At 34.8% G+C, this 20363-nt stretch overlaps 2 protein-coding genes and 2 pseudogenes across 3 annotated transcripts; 2 read left to right on the forward strand and 2 right to left on the reverse strand.

The window, feature by feature from the left end:
- Positions 1–1214: 1214 nt before the first annotated feature.
- On the forward strand, positions 1215–1947 carry LOC148926279 (uncharacterized; annotated as a pseudogene).
- A 3680-nt stretch (positions 1948–5627) lies between these two features.
- LOC148926280 (uncharacterized) lies at positions 5628–8984 on the forward strand (annotated as a pseudogene). The gene is made up of 8 exons (XR_016130760.1): positions 5628–5906; positions 5995–6063; positions 6166–6269; positions 6500–6583; positions 6687–6774; positions 7930–8053; positions 8259–8434; positions 8563–8984. The product of XR_016130760.1 is annotated as an uncharacterized LOC148926280 (transcript).
- A 7604-nt stretch (positions 8985–16588) lies between these two features.
- On the reverse strand, positions 16589–17318 carry LOC125187026 (kirola-like). The gene is made up of 2 exons (XM_048083533.2): positions 17099–17318; positions 16589–17023 (listed from the first exon to the last, which is right to left on the reverse strand). The coding sequence occupies exons 1-2, from the start codon at positions 17283–17285 to the stop codon at positions 16770–16772; spliced, it is 441 nt and encodes a 146-aa protein (XP_047939490.1). The 5' UTR covers positions 17286–17318; the 3' UTR covers positions 16589–16769.
- Positions 17319–18992: 1674 nt separating this feature from the next.
- LOC125187027 (kirola-like) lies at positions 18993–19724 on the reverse strand. Its single transcript, XM_048083535.2, has 2 exons — positions 19501–19724; positions 18993–19437 (listed from the first exon to the last, which is right to left on the reverse strand). Exons 1-2 carry the CDS (start codon positions 19685–19687, stop codon positions 19184–19186), a joined length of 441 nt encoding a protein of 146 aa, XP_047939492.1. The 5' UTR covers positions 19688–19724; the 3' UTR covers positions 18993–19183.
- Positions 19725–20363: the final 639 nt, after the last annotated feature.

A 20363-nucleotide genomic window follows, 5' to 3' on the forward strand; every position in this document is an offset into this window, starting at 1 on the left:
GATCATGTATATGTAGGAAAATTCTCGGATTGTTATTGAGATTACTTGGAACGATTTTCCTCTTTTTCAGTTGTGAAGAACTGCAGTTCATCCCCATATTTTGTGCAACAGAAATTTAGGCTTGGATAATAAATTCTCATGGAATAATTAGGCTTCAAAATAAAGAATAAAAATATGTCTTGGGCTCTTAATAAATGGCTTCAAATAAGTTAGTAAAAGAGTATTAGTTAAAGTACAAATTTGTAAAATCCTTCTCTCGACAAAAGAAACAAAGGCGAAAAATTTCTAGGTACACAAATGTCGTCCTTTCAAGAACAACTAAAAAAGGTAGAAAAAGTTGGGGTGTTACAGGGTTGGTCCAAAAAGAAGCACAAAGCTGAAGGGCTAGATGTAGTGAAGAGACCATGCGGGAATGAGACATCTCAAGAATTGGCATCCATCAGAGCAAGACTTTAAAAATTAGAAGCTCCGGGCAAAGAGGGGAATGCCATCAAAGATGTCAAAATGTCCAAAATCGGGGTGATCCCAACCGGCTTTATAATAATAATTATCGCCCTAATCAGGGAGGTGGTAATTTTAATTATTATAATGGAAATCACCCACATCCACATGTATCTCATGCTAATAATCATAATTTTGTCTAATCTCATACAGGGTTCAATCTAGGGAAAGAGAAAGGAGTGGAGCCACCTACCAAGGAAGACAAATATGAGGCTGGCATCCAAAAGATCTTGGAGCTAATGCTAGAGGATAGAAAGAACAACGAGACCAAGATGGGAGTTGTAGAGGAAAGACTGACCAAACTTGAATCTGGGTTAAACACTGTTATCTCCACTGTGTCCATCACTAAGTTACAAATGGATCAATTCCAAAAGAAGGCAATGGAGGATAAAGGCAAGGCTGTTTCCAAGGTTGTCGGTATCAACAAGGATGAAGCCAGCACCTCCGGAACGAGTTTTGGGGACTGCCCGACACCTAGCGGACTGCCGCACACTATGCAACGGGCCGCCACTGAAGAGGCAGAGGCGCCCGCCAAGAAGGAACTCGTGCGGCACAACGGGATTGTACTCCTCTTCCAGCCGAGGAAGCCGTTCAAGCTTGAAGAGCAATTCCGACAGTTCTTAAATATGTTTTGTAAATTTCATACTACCCTCCCTCTTGTTGATGCATTGCAAGAAATACCTAGATATGCCAAGCTCTTGAGAGAGGCGGTGATGAAAAAGCAAAAGCTCCAGAAATCTGATCTAAAGCTACCTCTTCATTGTATTGATATCATCCAAAAGCAAAGGACTGTCAAGCAGAGGGACCCTAGCCAATTCATCATTCGTTGTTCCATAGGGAATGGTAATGTAGACAAGGCTCTTTGTGATCTTGGAGCTAGCGTCAACATAATGCCATTGGAGTACTACGAGAAGCTCAACATCGGGCCGCTCAAATCCACAGATGTCTGCCTAAGGATGGCCGATAACACTGTGGTAAATGCGGTAGGGGTAATTGAGGATGTATTGGTGAAAGTTGATGATTTCATATTCCCTGCCGATTTCTTTGTTTTAGACATGAAAGTTGATAAACAAGTTCCTCTGATTTTTAGGCAGAAATTTTCTAGCCACATGCAAAACTCTTATTGATGTAGGTAGAGGAGAAACAACAATAAGTGACCATGGAGGAAAGTCGACCTACAACATCGAAAGCGCGATGCTTAAGTATGAAGAGGCGAAACAAGCTAAGATGGAGCATGATTGCAGGGAGGTCATGGTGATCGATTTGTCTAAGCCTTATTAACCATTTGGAGGGGAAGATCTTTCTAACCCTACTATTTTCATTGTTAACACTTTACCTCAAGCTCTTAAAAAGGGCGAGCCTAATCCTACTAAGCTTACCTTGCAGGAAAAGCCCAAGAGAAAGAAGAGGAAGAAGACTCCACCTCGAGATGACCCCGAAATCTAAGTGATCAAAACCTCGAATGGAAAATTCAAATGGTGGAAGAAAGTTCTCAACAAGTTGGTTGCATGACTAAAAACAAGATGTACACAAGATAACATTCCAGCGATAACATATTACTAGACCTGATGAACAATTTTTCCTAAAATGTCTAGACAGAGGGAAAGACAGATCGTGGGGACCATTTCCCAAATTAGCAAGGTACGAATGAAAAGCTGCAAAATAACGAACTAAAGGTTCAACAAACAACTAGCTTCATCTTCTCTAACGATCCTTGATCACAAAATGCAGAGAAAAATAGAGTAAACTACCAAACGAAACAGAGCAAGCTAAATTAAATCATTTAACTACGATTAACTACTGAAATTAAGCAAATCTACTATCGCTAGACGAGGTAACTGAGAGAACAGAAATTAAACATCAAAACCATTAAAAAATGAACAGATCCAAACAGTGGAGGCTTCATCCGCTCCGGATCCAAGCCATCCACAACAAACCAGAACAATTTATATCTCCGATCACACAGATTCAACCAGATTCAACCGATCAACCACGATCTCCACACAATTCAACTCAGCAACTCAGATCAACCGCTAAAAGCATCCAAAGTAAACAGGAAAACAGAAATAACATGAAACGAAACTATTGCAAGAACTTCTATAGCTAAACAAGTGCAAATTCAACAGAAATTTAACAAAATAATTCCGAGCTTCGAACAATGAAGTCTCGGGAAATTCAGATACGGGAACTTAAAACAGAAACTAAATTGTATCTTCGCCTCGCGTAGAGACGGTGTTACACAAACTGATTCTTCCACATGAACCCTAAACCCCCACCCCCCCAAGTGTGTGTGTAGAGTGTGAGAAAACTGAGCTAAGAGCTAAAAGGATGGTGATCATTTTTCATGTATGTCGCGTGCTCTTATTTATAAGGAGTTGAGCTTCTAGAACCTTCCTTGTATTTCCCATTCTGCCCTTTATCTAGGATGCTCCTCCGTCTGATAAACTCTCTTCTTTTCTGCTCACTTTCTCTGTCAGCCTCCTTCTCCAGGCAATTTTCTCCTTTCTTCCTGGATCTGGCATTTTCTCTACACACCTGGCTTACAAAACCTTGTTAGACCCGAGAAATTACAGAATTTAACCCCATAACCATTGCATGAAATTAGCCTTATCAAAAATCTATGTCTCACAACATGGGCTAGATAAATCAATATTCCAACCAATCTCTAACACTAGCTGATACCCAAATGTTCATCATCCTATGTTTCTCCACGCTTCCTATTTGTATCGATGATTCAATGTGAGTCTATGTGTGCTTCAACCAACCATTCTGGTTTCTTGAAGAGATCAATAATATATTTATGACTATTTACAAATCCCATTTTTCGACCTTGATCAATTATCAAATTCCGTGGCTATAGCTAGTAATGAAATCTCCCCCTAAACATGGACACTAATTCTATGTTACCAAAAGTAGCGCACGAGGTTCAGTCAGAATCACCCCGAGGTGGTTGGGGTGAGTGACATACAGGAGGCTGGTGAGGCGGTTGGGGAAAGTTTCTGCTCCTGCTGTTTGTAATTCAATAAAAAGGCTTATGGTATTTAATTTCATATGTTGTCATTGAAAACAATAAATTACACTTTGTATCTTTCGTGAATTCTAAGCAATGTGATAATCTCGTATGGCGGTTCGCCTGAAAACCACTCCAGGGATATGGCAGATATGTCAGTTAATAATTAAATAAATAAAATAATACTTATTTATATATAATTCAAAAATTAGAAAAAAAAAATATAACATCTAAAACTCATAAAACAATTAATTAATAAAGCATAAAATACAACACTAACCTCCATGTATTTTGCATAATGCCTCATTCCTAAATGCAGTACACATGCAATGTTGTCAAGTGGTGGATATGGCGGTGCTATGGCGTTTCAACCACCGAACACCATGCTATAGCGCCATGGCACCGCCATATCCGCTATTTGATAACATTGGTTTTCTAAGTAATGTTTGTGTTTGTAAATTACACCCAATTAATACATTTGCAATTATTTACACTAGGATGTGATCAAATGCAAATTCTAAATATTGTACAAACTCCAAACTATGATCCGGACCGTAAGAAAATGTCAACAGATGACTAAATAACAGCAACAGAAAATGTCAAAAGTGTCAATGGTTGATGCTGTGTTGATATTGCGTTGAAACTGTGTAGAAATTTTCTATTGCTATTTTGTTGACATTTTCTGACAGTCCAGATTATATTTTGGAGTTTGTACAATATTTAGAGTTTGCATGAGTTTGCATTTTATCACTATGCTATTTACACCTCTAATTAATCTAATTAGTGTGTCTTCTTAGAAGAAAGTATAATTAAGACTCTATACTATCCAATTCTAGAAAATTTTACACTTGTCATGTCCAATTGTAAATGACTAATTCTGAACACGCATTAGTGCACCCCCCAACGCCCCCATGCCTCGGATATTTACCGAATCACCTCGGAGCACCTAAATATTTGTCCAAAATGTGGACGTGCCACCATATAGACCTTCTTCACAAGATTATGTCCAAGTGTTATAGAGGCTAATCATAATTGGCAGTGGGATCCACTTTCCACTAACTCATTCCCATTTTATTGGTAGTGAGGTCCATTCTCCACTAACTCATTCTCATTTTATTATAAAATTAATATATAAAAGTAGGACCCACCTTCACTCACTTCTTTGACTCGCTTTCTATTACATTTCTTAAAATTCGTGCCTGAGCAAAGCATGACAAATTTTGTGGGATGGAGGGGGGAGTATTTGATTTTCCCAATGGAACTAAAGTTGCTCAACACTCAACAGTCAGCACCTATTAGTTTAAGAGTGAAATACAAAACTAGTACCCAGAAAATGGTGTTTGCGCATTTTTAGGACCCAACATTTACCAAATCGCATTTTCAAAAGGTTTCATAAATCCCAAATTCAGTCCCGATTTTTACTATTCTGCTCTTTAGCCTTTGAGGGGTATATTTGTCCATTTAGTTTGATTTGAGGACCAAACTTGTGATTTTTTATTGTTTATGTACTTCTTTTGTAATTTGTTAAGGACTAAAAATATCTGTGGTATTATTAAATTTTTGTAGTATTGTTTAAATTATTACATTTACAATGGGAAATTAACATGTATTTGTAGTATCAACCAACACGATGATCAATATGGACATAGACGGTGTAATATTCACAAAAGAAAGAATGAAGAGATAGGAGGGTTTGGATTGATGCAGAAATTGCAACTCCATACTCCGAGCAATGAATGATGGTTTGTAGACATTTAAATTGATTGTCCAATGGCAGGATATACTCGAGGCAAGTGCAACTTGGTCAATTTCAAGATGTTCCATTATCCTCTCAATCGCACGAATACGCTCGCTGGATTACATGTGCCAGCCCATACGTTTTGGTTCAATAGACACTGCACAATCAACGCATGACATGAGAGAGCTCTTCGCTCTTTTCGGATGGGTGATACCGTGGATATGAATCCGGCTCCGACGAATTCCCACGCTATCTTGGGACAATTCACGTTCATCGCCCTTTTTGGATGGGTGATGCCCAATTCAGGCTGTGCCACTAGATTTTTTTAAATTGATTTGGGTATAAAACACATAAAATACACAGGTTACCCAATGCTAATATCTTCTGATAGCCAAGGAATATGAAAAGCTAATCTCTACTAACCAAAGTGTATGCTGTACACGATTAGCTTGCACAATTCTTTTCTATTTGTTAGGGATTTTCTTCAGCATCTTTTGTTTGGTAGCAAAACTCATTTTTACTCATTTTCAGCTTACTAGGGATGTCTTAATCCAAAGGTTTCTTAGTTCAAACTTGAGTGCTCAAAAGTTGGATAGTCTGATGGTGCTCACATTTGAATACCTTAAATCTTTTCATGAGGGTGGTCGTCTGGTTCAGGTAAAGTCTTCGTTCTGGGTTTTTGGTTTGGTTTGGTTTGAGATGTTGCTGAGTTTGTTGATTTGTTTACATTCTAATGATGCTGTAGGTGTTTGAGACTCTCCTCCAATCATTTCAGAAAACAACTTTAACAGCTTACAAATCAAAATTTGCTCAGGTATTGTAACCATGACCATTTGTCTCTTCTTGCTGACACATTTTCCTTGTAATGGCTCTAGCCCATACTAATTGGAATGTAATGTCCCCATGTTTTCTGTAGTTCATCATGTTCTATGCTTGCTCACTGGATCCTGACAACTGTGGAAAGATGTTTGCTAATGCTCTTATAGATATGTATGTTAGTGGCCTCAATCCTGTATGGAGGTAAAGAAACATATAAGGATTCTGTAAAATTTTATTCTCTAGCTTTTCATGCACTGTTGACTAGTATTCTTTTATGGAATCTAATTTCTCAGCGATTGTACATTGGTTTTATTATGAGTTCTCTTGCCTCTATTTTTTTATTTTGTTTTCTTATTGTCTTTTTCATTCAGCGTCTCAGTCTAATTTACTTTATCAAAGATCTATAGCCTATGGACTTATCTGTATTGCAGAATGAGTGCTGGTGCATACCTTGCAAGTTATCTGGCTCGTGCCAAATTTATCCCCATCGCATTTGTTGACGCAATGCTGGAGAGGTCACTATGCATCTCATTTTCTTGATATCCGGTGCTCTCCTTGAGAGCTACAAACCGATAAGAATGTATTAACTTAATTCAGGTTTTGTTTGCATGATTTCAGAATGGTTAGCTGCTGTTTCCTTTATTGTGAAAATCAGGATGGTGACATTAATCCAAAAGCTCATAAACTATTTTATGCTGGTTGTCAGGTGCGTTATATATAGCTTTGCTCTCAAATATCTCTAGGTTTTTGCCTGAGCATATAAAACCACAAGAATATAATTCCTCACCTCAACCTTGTCTTGAGAATTGAGATACATTGAATCGTTGATGAATCTGGTGCGGAATAGGGGCCTCCGATGATAGGAACAGAGACCGGTATTGCACCGATACGTACTGAGCTACTAGAAGGAGAAGAGAGGGAAGAGGGAGAAACAACTTGCATCAATTCATTCACATAATATCTGAATTACAATCATGATCGGTATATATATAACCTCTCATGTCCACGTAAGCAACAATTAACCAACTATAACAACTTCTAACTGACTAACTAACTCGAATCCTTGCCACGTGTGCGTATGGTGATCTAGATCGTCTGGTTTACGTGCTGTATGCACTCCCGTGCACCTCCGCAACAGCTTATTCTTGTTCTCATCTCGCACTTATTTATCTTCTTTCTCTTTCGTGTATCAGAATCCTAGATTCCGAGTTAGACCTCTCTAATTAAAGCAGTTGTGAATTCTGTTTTGAGTCATCAAAATGTGCCTGTTTCTAAATTCTAATCTACAACTGCAAAATCACCTAAATATAGTATCAAAGAAAAATCTCTCTCTTATATCTTTAAATATTATACTAACTACTCAAGTCGGGGAAAAAATTTGTATATATGCACTAAAATTTTACACCCTTCTTCCAAAAAACTTAATCTAGTTAGGGTAAACGAAATAACAGAACTCTTAGCGCTGTCTGGTAATGTGACCCCACTGAAAAGAAAACTGTACTAACATTAAAAGAATAACAAGCCCCTTTGTATCTTCTCTGGCATGGACGTGACTAATACCATGAAAATTAGTTGGGCTTTTTTTTGGAAGAATATAAGAAATTGGTCTTGGGCTTCATTACATATAATAGGCAAGAAATTGGGGATCTTACTCTGATTGTGATTTCACTTATAAATTGTGAAGTTTGATAAGAAAAAGATGAAAAGGCATGTTTTTGATTGACTAAAAGATCATAAATAGTTCCAACACCACTCACTGGTAGTTTTTCTTACCATGAATTTGCAGTTGTAGATTCTTCTGTTTTGAGTTTTCAAAGTGTGTCAGTTAGACCTTTCTTGTTAATCACCTACTTTTCTGCAGGCTATAATGTATGTGCTTAATTTGTTTTCGCTTGAAACAATTGCTTGTTATTCCTCAGCTGAAGTCCCAACTGCTGCTCATGCGCATCGATGACATCCTTAAGCATCATTTGAGCCCATTGCAGGTGAAATATTTGTTTGAACCTTTTCAGTCATTCAGTAGAATATTCTGACAATAGGTATTTTATGCTACTCGATATCTTTAATGCAATTGGGTATTTGGCTGGTGCATTATGAGTAGAAGACTTTTTTGTGACCAACTCACTGTTATATCTATTAGTCGTCTTAGCAAACTGAGTCTGTTTTTTCTTACTTACATTTCCTGCTTAGGTATGCCTGCCATCTATAGTAGAAGAGTTTCTACGGCTGGTCAAAGAAAATCGCATATTTTCTCTGCCTGAAACACATGGTTTCCTGGAATCAGAGCGTTCCAAGATATTTGGGGGGATAGAAAGATTAGACATGTTCTTCCCGTTTCATCCCTGCCTATTGAGGAAATGTGACAGGTATCTTCTTGTTTCCCTTACATGTCTATATCATCTTCTACTTATTTGGTTATATATCTTGGAGAAGAAACTGTTTAAGACTCTGCCTAGGAGTTTACCGTTGTATTATCTCTGTTCTTTTTCTGCAGCTACATCCGGCCAAATTATATGTACTGGTCAATGGTGAGAAGCACTTATTATGAAGACGAGGAAGCAGAAGGCACAAGTGATGAAGATGTTGCTGAGTGTGGAAACGGGATGAATATTCCAGATGGCAGGAGTCACGGTGAGGGAGATTCTGATGGGGATGAGATAGACTCTTCTTTGGATAAAATGTCGATTACACCAAGGGACTCAAGTCACAAATTCGGGGCCAGAATGCAGAGATTTACGCAGATGCCTTCCAAGATCAGACCTTCAACAAGTCCGGAGTCATTTTGAGACACTTTTTGGGATAGAGATTAGATAGCTCTTCTAAACCCGTGTTTGTTTGCCATGGTAGAGTTTTATAGTGAGCAAACAACATTTTTGATTCATCATCACCACCAAACATATGATAAGGAGTATAAAATGCCGGAAATAACCTTACTGAATTTTGAATTTTACATGTAAGTCCTACTTGAAATAGCTGAATTAGAGTTGGGGAAACACAAAATGGTCCACGATTGTTTAGTAGAATTGGGGTGAGGGTTTGTTACCAGAAAATTACTTGGTCATTAAAAGTATCCCGAGTTTGAATAAACAATCAAACAGTTGGAAGAGTATGGATAGCCCCCTCTATCCATCTCTAACAAGACAACAAACCCACCCTAAATCTACACATTCCCTTCCTGCTTGCTTTCATTATCATTTTCTTATCTTTGAGACTTGACATTTCCCCATTAAAATTAGGAAAAATAGCCTTAAAACCATAAACTTTCCCCGAAATATGATATTTCTACACAAACTTTAAAAGTAGTGGGAAATACCATGAACGATGTGTCACTTTCCCATGAACTTAATTTTCCATCCAATTTTAATTGACGCGGCTTGCCCAACCTATACATGTAAACCCCATAGGGTGAACAAAATGCATCGCTTTCAAAATAAGAAAACGCCGTCACTTCGAACCCTAATCCTTTAAAAAAAGGAAGAAGATGCCTTAATAAACGACAATTTAAAAAACAACGGTAAATGTAAATCAGGGTTCAAAACGATGACATTTTCTTATTTAAAAAATGGTGCATTTTGTGTTACACGTAGGACATCCAGCCAGCAACGTAATTAAAATTGGCTGAAAAATTATCATGGAAAATCAACCTATCATCCAAAGTTCGTGGTATTTCTCATCACTTTTAAAGTTCATAGGAAATATTAGTTTCGGGAAAAGTTCATGGTTTTTAATATTAGTTTCCCTTAAAATTAAACTGAAAAGACACTTCACAATTGAAATTATCATCCCAAATATGAAAATAAGATACATGTGTTTTAGAATCAAATTAACCTCCAAACTTATTCACAATTTCTTAATGTTCGTAAATTCGATCTCGGAAATACACTCTCATTCTTAATACTACATCCGTTCACAAAAAATAGACTAATATTTACATTTCGAGTCGTCTACCAAAATTAGACCAATTCTAAATATGGAAAATTTTAAACAAATAATAACCCTACACATGATTCTAAATGTGAACCTCACAATCCCCTAACACTACTTCCACCACCTTTTCTCTCACTCTCTTATTTTATCAACTAGTATTATCACCCGTGCTATGCACGGGCCATATAATTTTCACTGGTTATTGTAATAAAAATAAGGAACAATATCATTACATTAACTTTAAAATTACAAAAAATTAATGCTGATTAGAACACTTTAAAACACTAATATAGTACTTCCTCCGTCTTATAATAGATGTCACAAATTCCTTTTTAGTTTGTCCCACAAAAAATGTCACATTTCCTTTTTTAGAAAAAATTCTATCTCACATTAATATAAATACTACTCCCTCCGTCCCGGCTAAGATGACACATTGCTTAGCCGGCACGGGATTTTAGGAGTTATTGGTTAAAGTGTTTAATTGGAGAGAGAGAATGTGGGTGTAAGTATTAAAGTAGAGAGATAAAGGAAGATGGATATTTTAATAGGAGTGAGAAAAAGTGGTTGAGTGTATTAATTGGAGAGAGAAAGTTATCAAAAAAGGAAATGTGTCATCTTAGTTGGGACAAACTAAAAAGGAAAACGTGTCATCTTAAGCGGGACGGAGGGAGTATTTTGTTTATCCACTTAACACACAAAACAACATCACTTATAATCCCGTGTCATTCCCTAAATGTACCATCTATTATGGGACGGAGGGATAACTATATAATTACAATTACGTACAATAATAACATTTCAACAACTAAATAATTCAAAATAAACCACTATCAATTTAACTGTTGTAAAAATGAGCAACAATTTGGTTATACAAATAAAAATATTAATAAATGTGAAAAATGTTAAATATATATAAAAAGATATTTGAATATAAATACCAATAAAATAAATACTATAAACTATTGTTATTTTAGTTTGTCCCTAAAAATTAGTATAAATTTTCTAATTTTAAAAACTTTTTCTCTAATGAGGTGAGATCCATTTTCTACTATCAATACTTCAATCACTTTTTCTTTATATATCTTCACTTAACATTTAAAATAATATCACTTAAAATATCATGTCATTCTCCAAATTTGTCATCTATTATAAGACGGATGGAGTACTATATAATTATATAGAACAATAACATTTCAACAACTAAATAATTCAAAAATAAACCACTGTCAATTTGAATGTTATAAAATGATCAATAATTTGATTCGACAAATAAAAATATTGATAAATGTTAAAAAAGTTAAATATATATAAAAAGAAATTTGAATATAAACCAACAAAATATATATAAACTATTTTTATTTTAGTTCATCCCTAAAAGTTATAAATTTTCTAATTTAGGAAGCTTTTTCTCTCTGATAAGGTGAGACCTATTCTCCGCTAACAACACTTCAATTTTTATTATTTCTCATATTTTACTAATTATGAATTAAAATCTATACTATTTAAATCTATCCAATTTTTATGGTACAAATGGAGTATAATTAAATCCAAATAATTGTTATTCATAATTAATTGCTAATAAAAGTCATTTTTTGATAATTAAATAGAATATGTCAATTATTATGTTAATATCTTTCATAAAAATTAATTTTTGGTTTTGAACAAAATATTAATATTATATTTTACATATCATTCTCACCAGACATATTTTAACTTGTCACCTGTAATTTAGTTGATATTTTAGAAACTATTTTCATTTTGGTACGTCTATTAAAAATAGAAACTTTTTATTTTTAGGAATTTTTTTTCTCTCTAATGAAATGAAACTTATTCTCACTTAACAATACGTTAATAACTTTTTTTAAAATCTCTCTTAATTTACCAATTGTAGTAAAACTCTTGTCATGTGAAAAGCTTCTATTTTTTAAAAACGGTGGTAATAGTATATCCTACTACCGGTTTGTGTTAAAATGACAACACCTTTTAAAGTGGCACTGTGACACCACGTATCCAACAATATTATAAACGCTACACATCAATAGTATAAACGGTAGACATCAATCTATAGATTGCTGTCTAGCGTATTGAATATTGTTGGGCGAGAATAATTGTTGTCTAGCGTATTGGATATTGCTAGCCAGGAAAATTTATCCTTGAGCATTTTTTATGATTGTCACATGTCAGCTGATTATTCATCCACATATGCAAATGATTGGCTAGGAATGGTGGTATGGTGTTACTTTAAGAGATGTTGTCATTTTAACGCACCCTTACTAATGGTTTTTCAAGGACCCAGAAGACTTTTTAAAGTTCATTTTTTCTTTTTTCAGCTGCCTTATTAGTTATCTTGAATTAGTATTCTGATTCTTCTTTCTTTATGCTATGTTGCTGAAAATACTACATTTGTTTCTCTTTGTTGTTTTGATTAGGTAAAGAGATAAATTAAGTGGCTCAATATACTTTGTGTTTGCATATCAAAATCTATAAAATAATCGATGCAATTTTTTGTTTCCAAGTGCCCTCTGTAACTTGAAGAATGAAATTTATTCCAATCAATCTTTCCATTGTAATAATTAAAAATACATATGAATGTTCCTTGGACCTACTGTGTTGGCTGCATCTAACATTTGGAATATCATTGTATGGGTTTTTCATCTTCATCTTTCTTCCCTCAGCCTTCGCATCTTCTCCCCAATTGTTTCATTTTTGTAATTCTGCGTTCTATTTGTCTATTTCGCAGCAGTGGAGCAACCACAGTTCAACAACTATGGTAATGATTCTTTATTCAAATAGGTGAATTTGGTTTGTTTCGGCTTCTACTTCAGTTCCTCGTTTATTATTGTACCACAGATAATACCGTGGACTAAAATGAATAGTAAGCTAAAGATTGGCAGGTACTCTGGATTGTAACAGAAAATTGGTTTTAATCTTATGAAATGCATCGAGAAGACAAAATCAAAATTTAATGACAGCTTTTTTGTGATGCTGAACAAACTGAACACTACTCAATAGTGTTGCTGATTCTACTTTGTTCACTTTATGATGATGCTATGTTCTACTTAGACCACCTCCAACCATACACCAAATCTCATTTTTGGTGTAAAAATGTGCTCCAACCATACTCCATACCCATAACCATTTTTGGGTTTTTTAATCAAACAACACCAAATTTGAAGTGAACACCAAAATTGAGTATCTACTGCAAAAAAGTTTTAAATATTGCATAATAGTCCTTTATATTATTTGGAGGTTCATGAATCAGCCGGCCATAATTTGTGTATTGGAGTACTTGATAGTTTGAATCAGCCGACACTCCTTGCAAATATTGAGTAGAGCTATGGATGTTGAGTTGAGATATGTTGGCGTGTGTTTTACTAGTGTCTAGAAAATCTGATCACACACACACTCTCTATTTGATTTTGCAAATATTTTTCCATAAGAAAATTAAGAAGGAATCAGAAAGCTGACCATATTATAATAAATTATGTTTTTTTTAGCAAATAATAACTAATAAATTTACAAATATATGAATGAATATTGCTAAAAAATCTTGTTATTATTGCTTACCGTATTAATAGTTTAAAAGTTTCAATTACGTGTCAATAGTTTAGAAGTTGTTTAGCTGAGATTCATTTTTACTAAAGAGCTATGGATGGATGTCGCACAACTATAAAGCAAGTCTTTATTAAGAAAGCAAGTTAAACACAATGCATTAAAATAAAATAAAACACGAACAACCAATTATTATAATAAAATGAAAAACGTCATCTAATAATTTGGTAAATCAGAACCGGATCCTCCAATATTGTCGAAGTACGAAGAATATGCTCTAGTTGCATAGTCATCTGGTTCATCTTGAATATATAAAGTACATTTGATATATAAATATATTAATAAGAAAATTTTCTATATTTATTTAATTTACATAATTAAAAATATTGCGGGACTAATATGTAATTTAAAATAAATATGTAGGTACAATTGAAAAGGTGTAAAAAGTATATAAATATGGAATATTCTTTTGGGTTTGAGTTTGGAGTAAATGATTGGAGTAAAAGTACTTTTTGGTATGACCCATACTCAAAAATGGGTTTGAGTTTGGTGTAAATGGTTGGAGATGGCCTTAGAACGGGTAATTCATTAAATAATCGAAATTAGAATTAATAATAATAATTATAACAGTAGTACTAATAATAATACTGTAGTATATGAAATTATACGATACGCCCTTCGTCCTATAAAAATAGGCCATATTTCCCTTTTTTGTTTGTCCCATACAAATAGTTTATATCCATTTATGGCAATCATTTTCTCCTTTTCTTTTACTTTATCATTTATAGATCCTACGATCCACTACACAATTTCAACTACTTTTTCTTCTTCTATCTTATTTTACCAATTACTCCTTCCGTCCCACATAATTTGTCTCATTTCACTTTTACCACTTTTATTCACATTTTATTATAAAACTAATACTTTAAAAGTAAGACCCACATCCCACCAACTTTTTCAACTCACTTTCCATTAGATTTTTTAAAATCCGTGCCGGGTCAAAGTGTCTCAAATTATGTGGGATGGAGAGAGTATACATTAAAGTCTATGTCAATCCAAATAGCCTATTTCTATGGTACGAAAGATGTAAATAATCATACGAACGGATTTGAAGTAGAACAGGGGTTATTGTCCAAACTTGTATTTACCCTCTTGTGCAATGCATCCGCAGCAAGAATGAATGTCTCAACAGAAATCCCACGAATTTCTCTCAACCCCAAACATTCAAATTCCCGATTTTCTAGACTGCCCAATTCATAAGAAATTTGTTCAGATATTCTCTAGAAACAATCAAGTGGAGTATTGTATTTCCTCATTATCTATAAATATATGCATAATGGAAATATTAAATCATGCAAAGCCATACAATGTTAGACTTTGCAATAAATTTGAGGTCCAATCGGTATTTGGGCCCACAGAAGCCCTAACTTAAGAGAGATAAAACAAAATTCGTCTCATCTGCTATAGCCTATAAGGAAGAGAAGAAGGTGAACTTTCTCCGGTGCGTGGAGATTTAAAACAGGCAATGAAGGGGCGTGGAAAGAATCGATGAAGAGAGAGTTCGGCGAAGGCGAAACGCTGTTGAGCGTCTTCGTCGAGGAAGGTGTAGAGTTCCCACATAGAGTCAACGACGGCGTGCTTGAACGTAGCGCGCCCATCGACCTCCTTTCGGCCTCTCCTGTTTTCGCTTCGCCAATCTCGGTTGTCCGACGCCGCTTTTCTTGTCCATCCCAATTTCTGCACAGTTACATATATACACGCATACAATAGAGAGAAGAGAGAAAACCGGACTGCCACTCTCCTTTTCCACAGCCACGCACTCCACTCCTCCATTAGAGTGAAGCTTGAAAGCTTGAATTTTTTTTTTTTACCTCCAAGTCTATTCCTGCAAAAATTAGTTTAAGAAACCAATTTATATCTTCATTATCTTCTTCACATGAGATTGGGTTTTAAATTTAAATTATTCTAATCCTAGGAGGATGATTGTAAGAACCGTAAGATTTGGTTGACAACTCTGTCATTCATACTTCTGTAGTGCAGTATTTCAAAACTTCTTTTGCAAGCTTCAACTAAAATAAATATTTATACCAAAAACTTTTCAGGTTATAGCTGTAGAGACCTAATATTTGCACGCTGCTCAAGATTTTGAGCTCTGACAATCTGCAAACGCAACATAAAAGTTATCTATATTTTTCCCACCCAAAGTGTGACACTTGGCGTGCAAAAAAACTGGGGCTTTACATATGTATAGATTGCACGTTAAAACTCGTGTCGTTCATAAGTTTGTCGACAGAGCTAACTTTTTATAATTATTGGAAAATACTCAATTACTATTTCAGCAAAGGTCTCAACAAAAAAACTCGACAGCGGACAATTATCATCTCAAAAACTCCTCAAGGAACCTTACCAAAAAAATCAACAACTAAAAACAATAGTAACACGCACATGGATGGTTAGCGTGAAGCGGGGATCCCATCCCTACCGGGTGAAGTTGGATGATCGAGGAACAACAATTCGGAACTGATGAGTTATTTCGAAAACCTACCATGTTTGGGATTGAGACTAGTTCCGAGTGTTTGTTTGTTGGTTGTGTAGGTGCATCGATATGGGATGAGGAGTGATGTGAACGAGATGAAAATAATCTAAACGTCCTACATGGAGAGTTGAACAACGAGATCCAGAGGCATCACCAGAGCCGGGCTATCTGTAGTGGACATAGCTTTTTTTTGTTTGAGATATATATGTTCACACACATCTCTCAGCTACGTTTTTCCTTGTATACACTTGCTATTTTGTTAGTGTATGTTTCAATTACCAAAGAGTGACATAGATGGTTGAATTAGTTGTATTTAACTCAATCTCGAGTAATTTGTCCAAGCTTATTTCATATCCTTTTGATGAAAGAGTGTTACATATATCCTCAATCAAATCCACAGTGAATCTATGAGTTTAAATCAAATTATATAAATTTGCAACAAAGCACAACATCTTTGTATGCCCTAATTATCTGGCTCGGTTATCTTGGCTAAGGCGAATCGTGATAATACAAAGATAGGAACATGATTTATTTATTCGTACGTACGATACGATAAACATACATGGCATGCGAGGCATATACATAAGAGTGGCAATTGGAAGAGCTGAAAGGAGATAGGGAAGTCGATCCGACATTCTTGCGTAGTATGCATTTCAGTAGGTAGTTAAGTAGTTGTGAGCGATGTATCAATTGGTGAGAAGGTAAAGATCCATGAGTTTAGTAACATGAGCTGCAACTTGAGCATAGGCGTCTGGTTTAGGTGTTGAGTCATTGGTTTTCTCGAACTGAATCGACCAATTCACACAGCCGTCGCTCACACTAATCTTGCAAAGCAATGTAGGGTATAACTTCAAGACCTCCCCTTCAATAACCCTCATTATCATGGATCTCTGTTCATCATTTATTTCTTCAGTCTTCACCTTTGCAGTCATTGTCTTACCTGTATGTGCTTCATGTTTTTAAATAATTTGGAAAAAAAAAAAAAAAAAAAAAACTCGTAGATGCAAACACTGACCAATTACATATTCGACGATCTTAACATTTCCGGCATGGCCTTCCTCTCCTTCAATTAACTTGAAACTTTTGTACACTTGTGGGAACAAATCCACAAACTTGTTTAGATTATATTTAAGGAAATCATAGACCTTAGCAGGAGGATTTGTAATCTCTGCCTTGGTCTCAAGCTTAGCCATTTGAGCCATACTTTAAGATAAGAAATTTGATATGATACTCCACAAATGATCATAAACATATACATATATATAAGGAAGATTTGGCATAAGAATAAAGTCATGCATCCTCAACTTGCATAAAGATTCAAAGCTAGGGCCTATTGCTTGCTTTGTAGATTCTATATTGTGATACACAAACAACTCTCCTCCACAAAACGGTTTTTATTACTCAATAAAATGAAAAAAAAAAAAGCAAATTAAGTTGCCCAAAGGAAAACAAAATACTGTAACACATAGTTACAAAAGCATACAAAAATTCTAAGAATAAGATTAAACTAGTGTAGTGAATATAGAAAAAAATTAATATGGATATTAAAAGTTTACTAAAATAGTCTCAAAAATATATACCTGCTGTTTCTTATTCAATATAAGTTTTGAAAATTAATGTGATACTCCAGAAATTTGAGTCATAACCGTTAAGATATTTGACAGGTTTTTGGCATTAGAATAAAGCCAACCACAACAAGCAGAAAATAACCCTTTCATTTCGTGGTCCTATTACTCATATTTTATGTTGTGATAGATAAATAACTCTCCTCCACAAAAGAGTTTTCATTACACAATAGAGTCAAGAGACAAAATGCCCCCCCCAAAAAAGGAAAGAACCAAATTAGAAGGTAAAATACCAATAAAGCATAGATAAAAAAACAAGCAAAAATTCAAAAAATACCCCCATGAATGGTAACAATAGGATTCAGTACGGTATATGTTATGTAGAGTGGCTGGACATAGCAATGCGAGTACAAGGAAGCTTAAGGTGGAGAACACAACATCAAAGCAAGAAGCAAGTTCAAAAGTTTGATGAGCTACTAGCTGTTAGGAGCTTAGTTAGTTACAACCGTTTCTTGAGTGAAGTTCTTGTTCACTTGATTTCTTCTTTGTTGTTTAAATATTGTTGTTAGTTCATAGTTGAGAGTAATCTTCAAGTTGTACACTCTTTACTGATTTCACTCAATAAGATTTCGATTGAAGCTCACACATTTCTTCTCCCTCTCAATTCTTTGTTCTTGATCGTTCAAACACATTCACATTACAACAATATACAACACCAAAATTGTCATACCGTATACCATACTGTAAATTCGGCATGAATAAAAACCACACATTTATCTTACAAAAGTTTTCAATGTACCAAAATTCAGTATGCTGAATTTTGGCTATGACCAATTTCATTATCGATACCATACCGTATTTTCAATATAATGGAAATTTACAGCATACCCGACTTTGGTACAATATCCACAATTTCGTTATATCGTTAAATAATACTCCTATTATATTATATGTATAAATATATATAAATATATTTGGTATTCACAGTATATACATTATATTGATGTCAATATAAACACGGTATGCCATAAGTGTATACCATAATTTATGATACATAGCGAAATTTCATGTCACAATATATTGTGGTATATGAATTTCATATTGTTATCTTACCAAAATCATTTAATAAAGCATCATACGGTACTGAAAAGCACGATATTTTACCAAAAATAGGCTCTTTTGTATACACTTGGTCTTTTGTTAGTGTTTCAATTACCAAAGAGTGACATAGTTGGTTGAATTAGTTGTATTTAACTCAATCTCGACTAATTTGTGCAAGCTTGTTTCATATCCTTATGGTGAAAGACTGTCACATATATCCTCAATCAACAGTGAATCTATGAGTTTTATTCAAAGATAGGCAAGATTTATTTATTCATTGCGATACGATAAACATACATGGCATGCGAGGCATATACATAAGAGTGGCAATTGGTAGAGCTGAAAGGAGACAGGGAAGTCAGATCCGACATTCTTGCGTAGTATGCATTTCAGTAGGTAGTTTTAAGTAGTTGTGAGCTTCCTTCATAGATGTATCAACTGGTGAGAAGGTAAAGATCCATGAGTTTAGTAACATGAGCTAGAACTTGAACATAGGCATCTGGTTTAGGTGTTGAATCACTGGTTTTCTCGAATTGAATCGACCAATTCATACAGCCATCGCTCACACTAATCTTGCAGAGGAATGTGGGGTATAACTGCAAAATCTCCCCTTCAACAACCCTCATTATCATGGATCTCTCTTCATCATTTAATTCTTCAGTCTTCACTTTTGCAGTCATTGCCTTACCTGTATGAGATTCATGTTTTAAAATATTTCGATAAAAAAAAACTCGTAAATGAAAAGACTGACCAATTACATATTCGACGATCTTAACATTTCCGGAATGGCCTTCCTCTCCTTCAATTAACTTGAAACTTTTGAACACTTGTGGGAACAAATTCACAAACTTGTTTATATTATATTTAAGGAAATCATAGACCTTAGCAGGAGGATTTGTAATCTCTGCCTTGGTCTCAAGCTTAGCAATTTGAGCCATACTTTAAGATAAGAAATTTGATATGATACTCCATAAATGATCATAAACATATACATATATATAGATATAAGGCTGATTTGGCATAAGAATAAAGCATGCATCCTCAACTTGCATAAAGATTCAAAGCGCCTATATAGCTTTTGTATATTCTATATTGTGATACACAAAAAACTCTACTCCACAAAAGAGTTTTTATTACTCAATAAAATGAAAATAAATAAATAAAGAATAACTCGATATGTTAGGAGTAAGATAGATTAAACTATTGTAGTGATATAGAGAAAAATTAATATGGATATTAACAGTTCACTGAAATAGTTTCAAAAATATATACGTGGTGTTTCTTATTCAATATAAGTGTTGAAAATTGATGTGATACTCCAGAAATTTGAGTCATAATTGTGAAGATGTATAGCAGATTTTTGGCATGAGAATAAAGCCAACCACAACATGCAGAAAGGAACCCTTTCATTCCGTGTCCTATTCCTCATATTCTATATTGTTATAGATAAACAACTCTCCTCCACAAAAGAGTTTTCATTATACAATAGAGTGAAGAGACAAAATGCCCCCCAAAAAAGGACAGAACCAAAGTGGCATAAACCATAGTTAAAAAAACACACAAAAACTGAAAGAATACCTCCATGAATGTTAACAATAGTAGTCGGTACAGTAT

The sequence above is a fragment of the Salvia hispanica genome, chromosome 5, assembly GCF_029641045.1.
Source record: "Salvia hispanica isolate PSC_SH4W2 chromosome 5, Shi_PSC_v1, whole genome shotgun sequence".
Lineage (NCBI taxonomy): Eukaryota > Viridiplantae > Streptophyta > Magnoliopsida > Lamiales > Lamiaceae > Salvia > Salvia hispanica.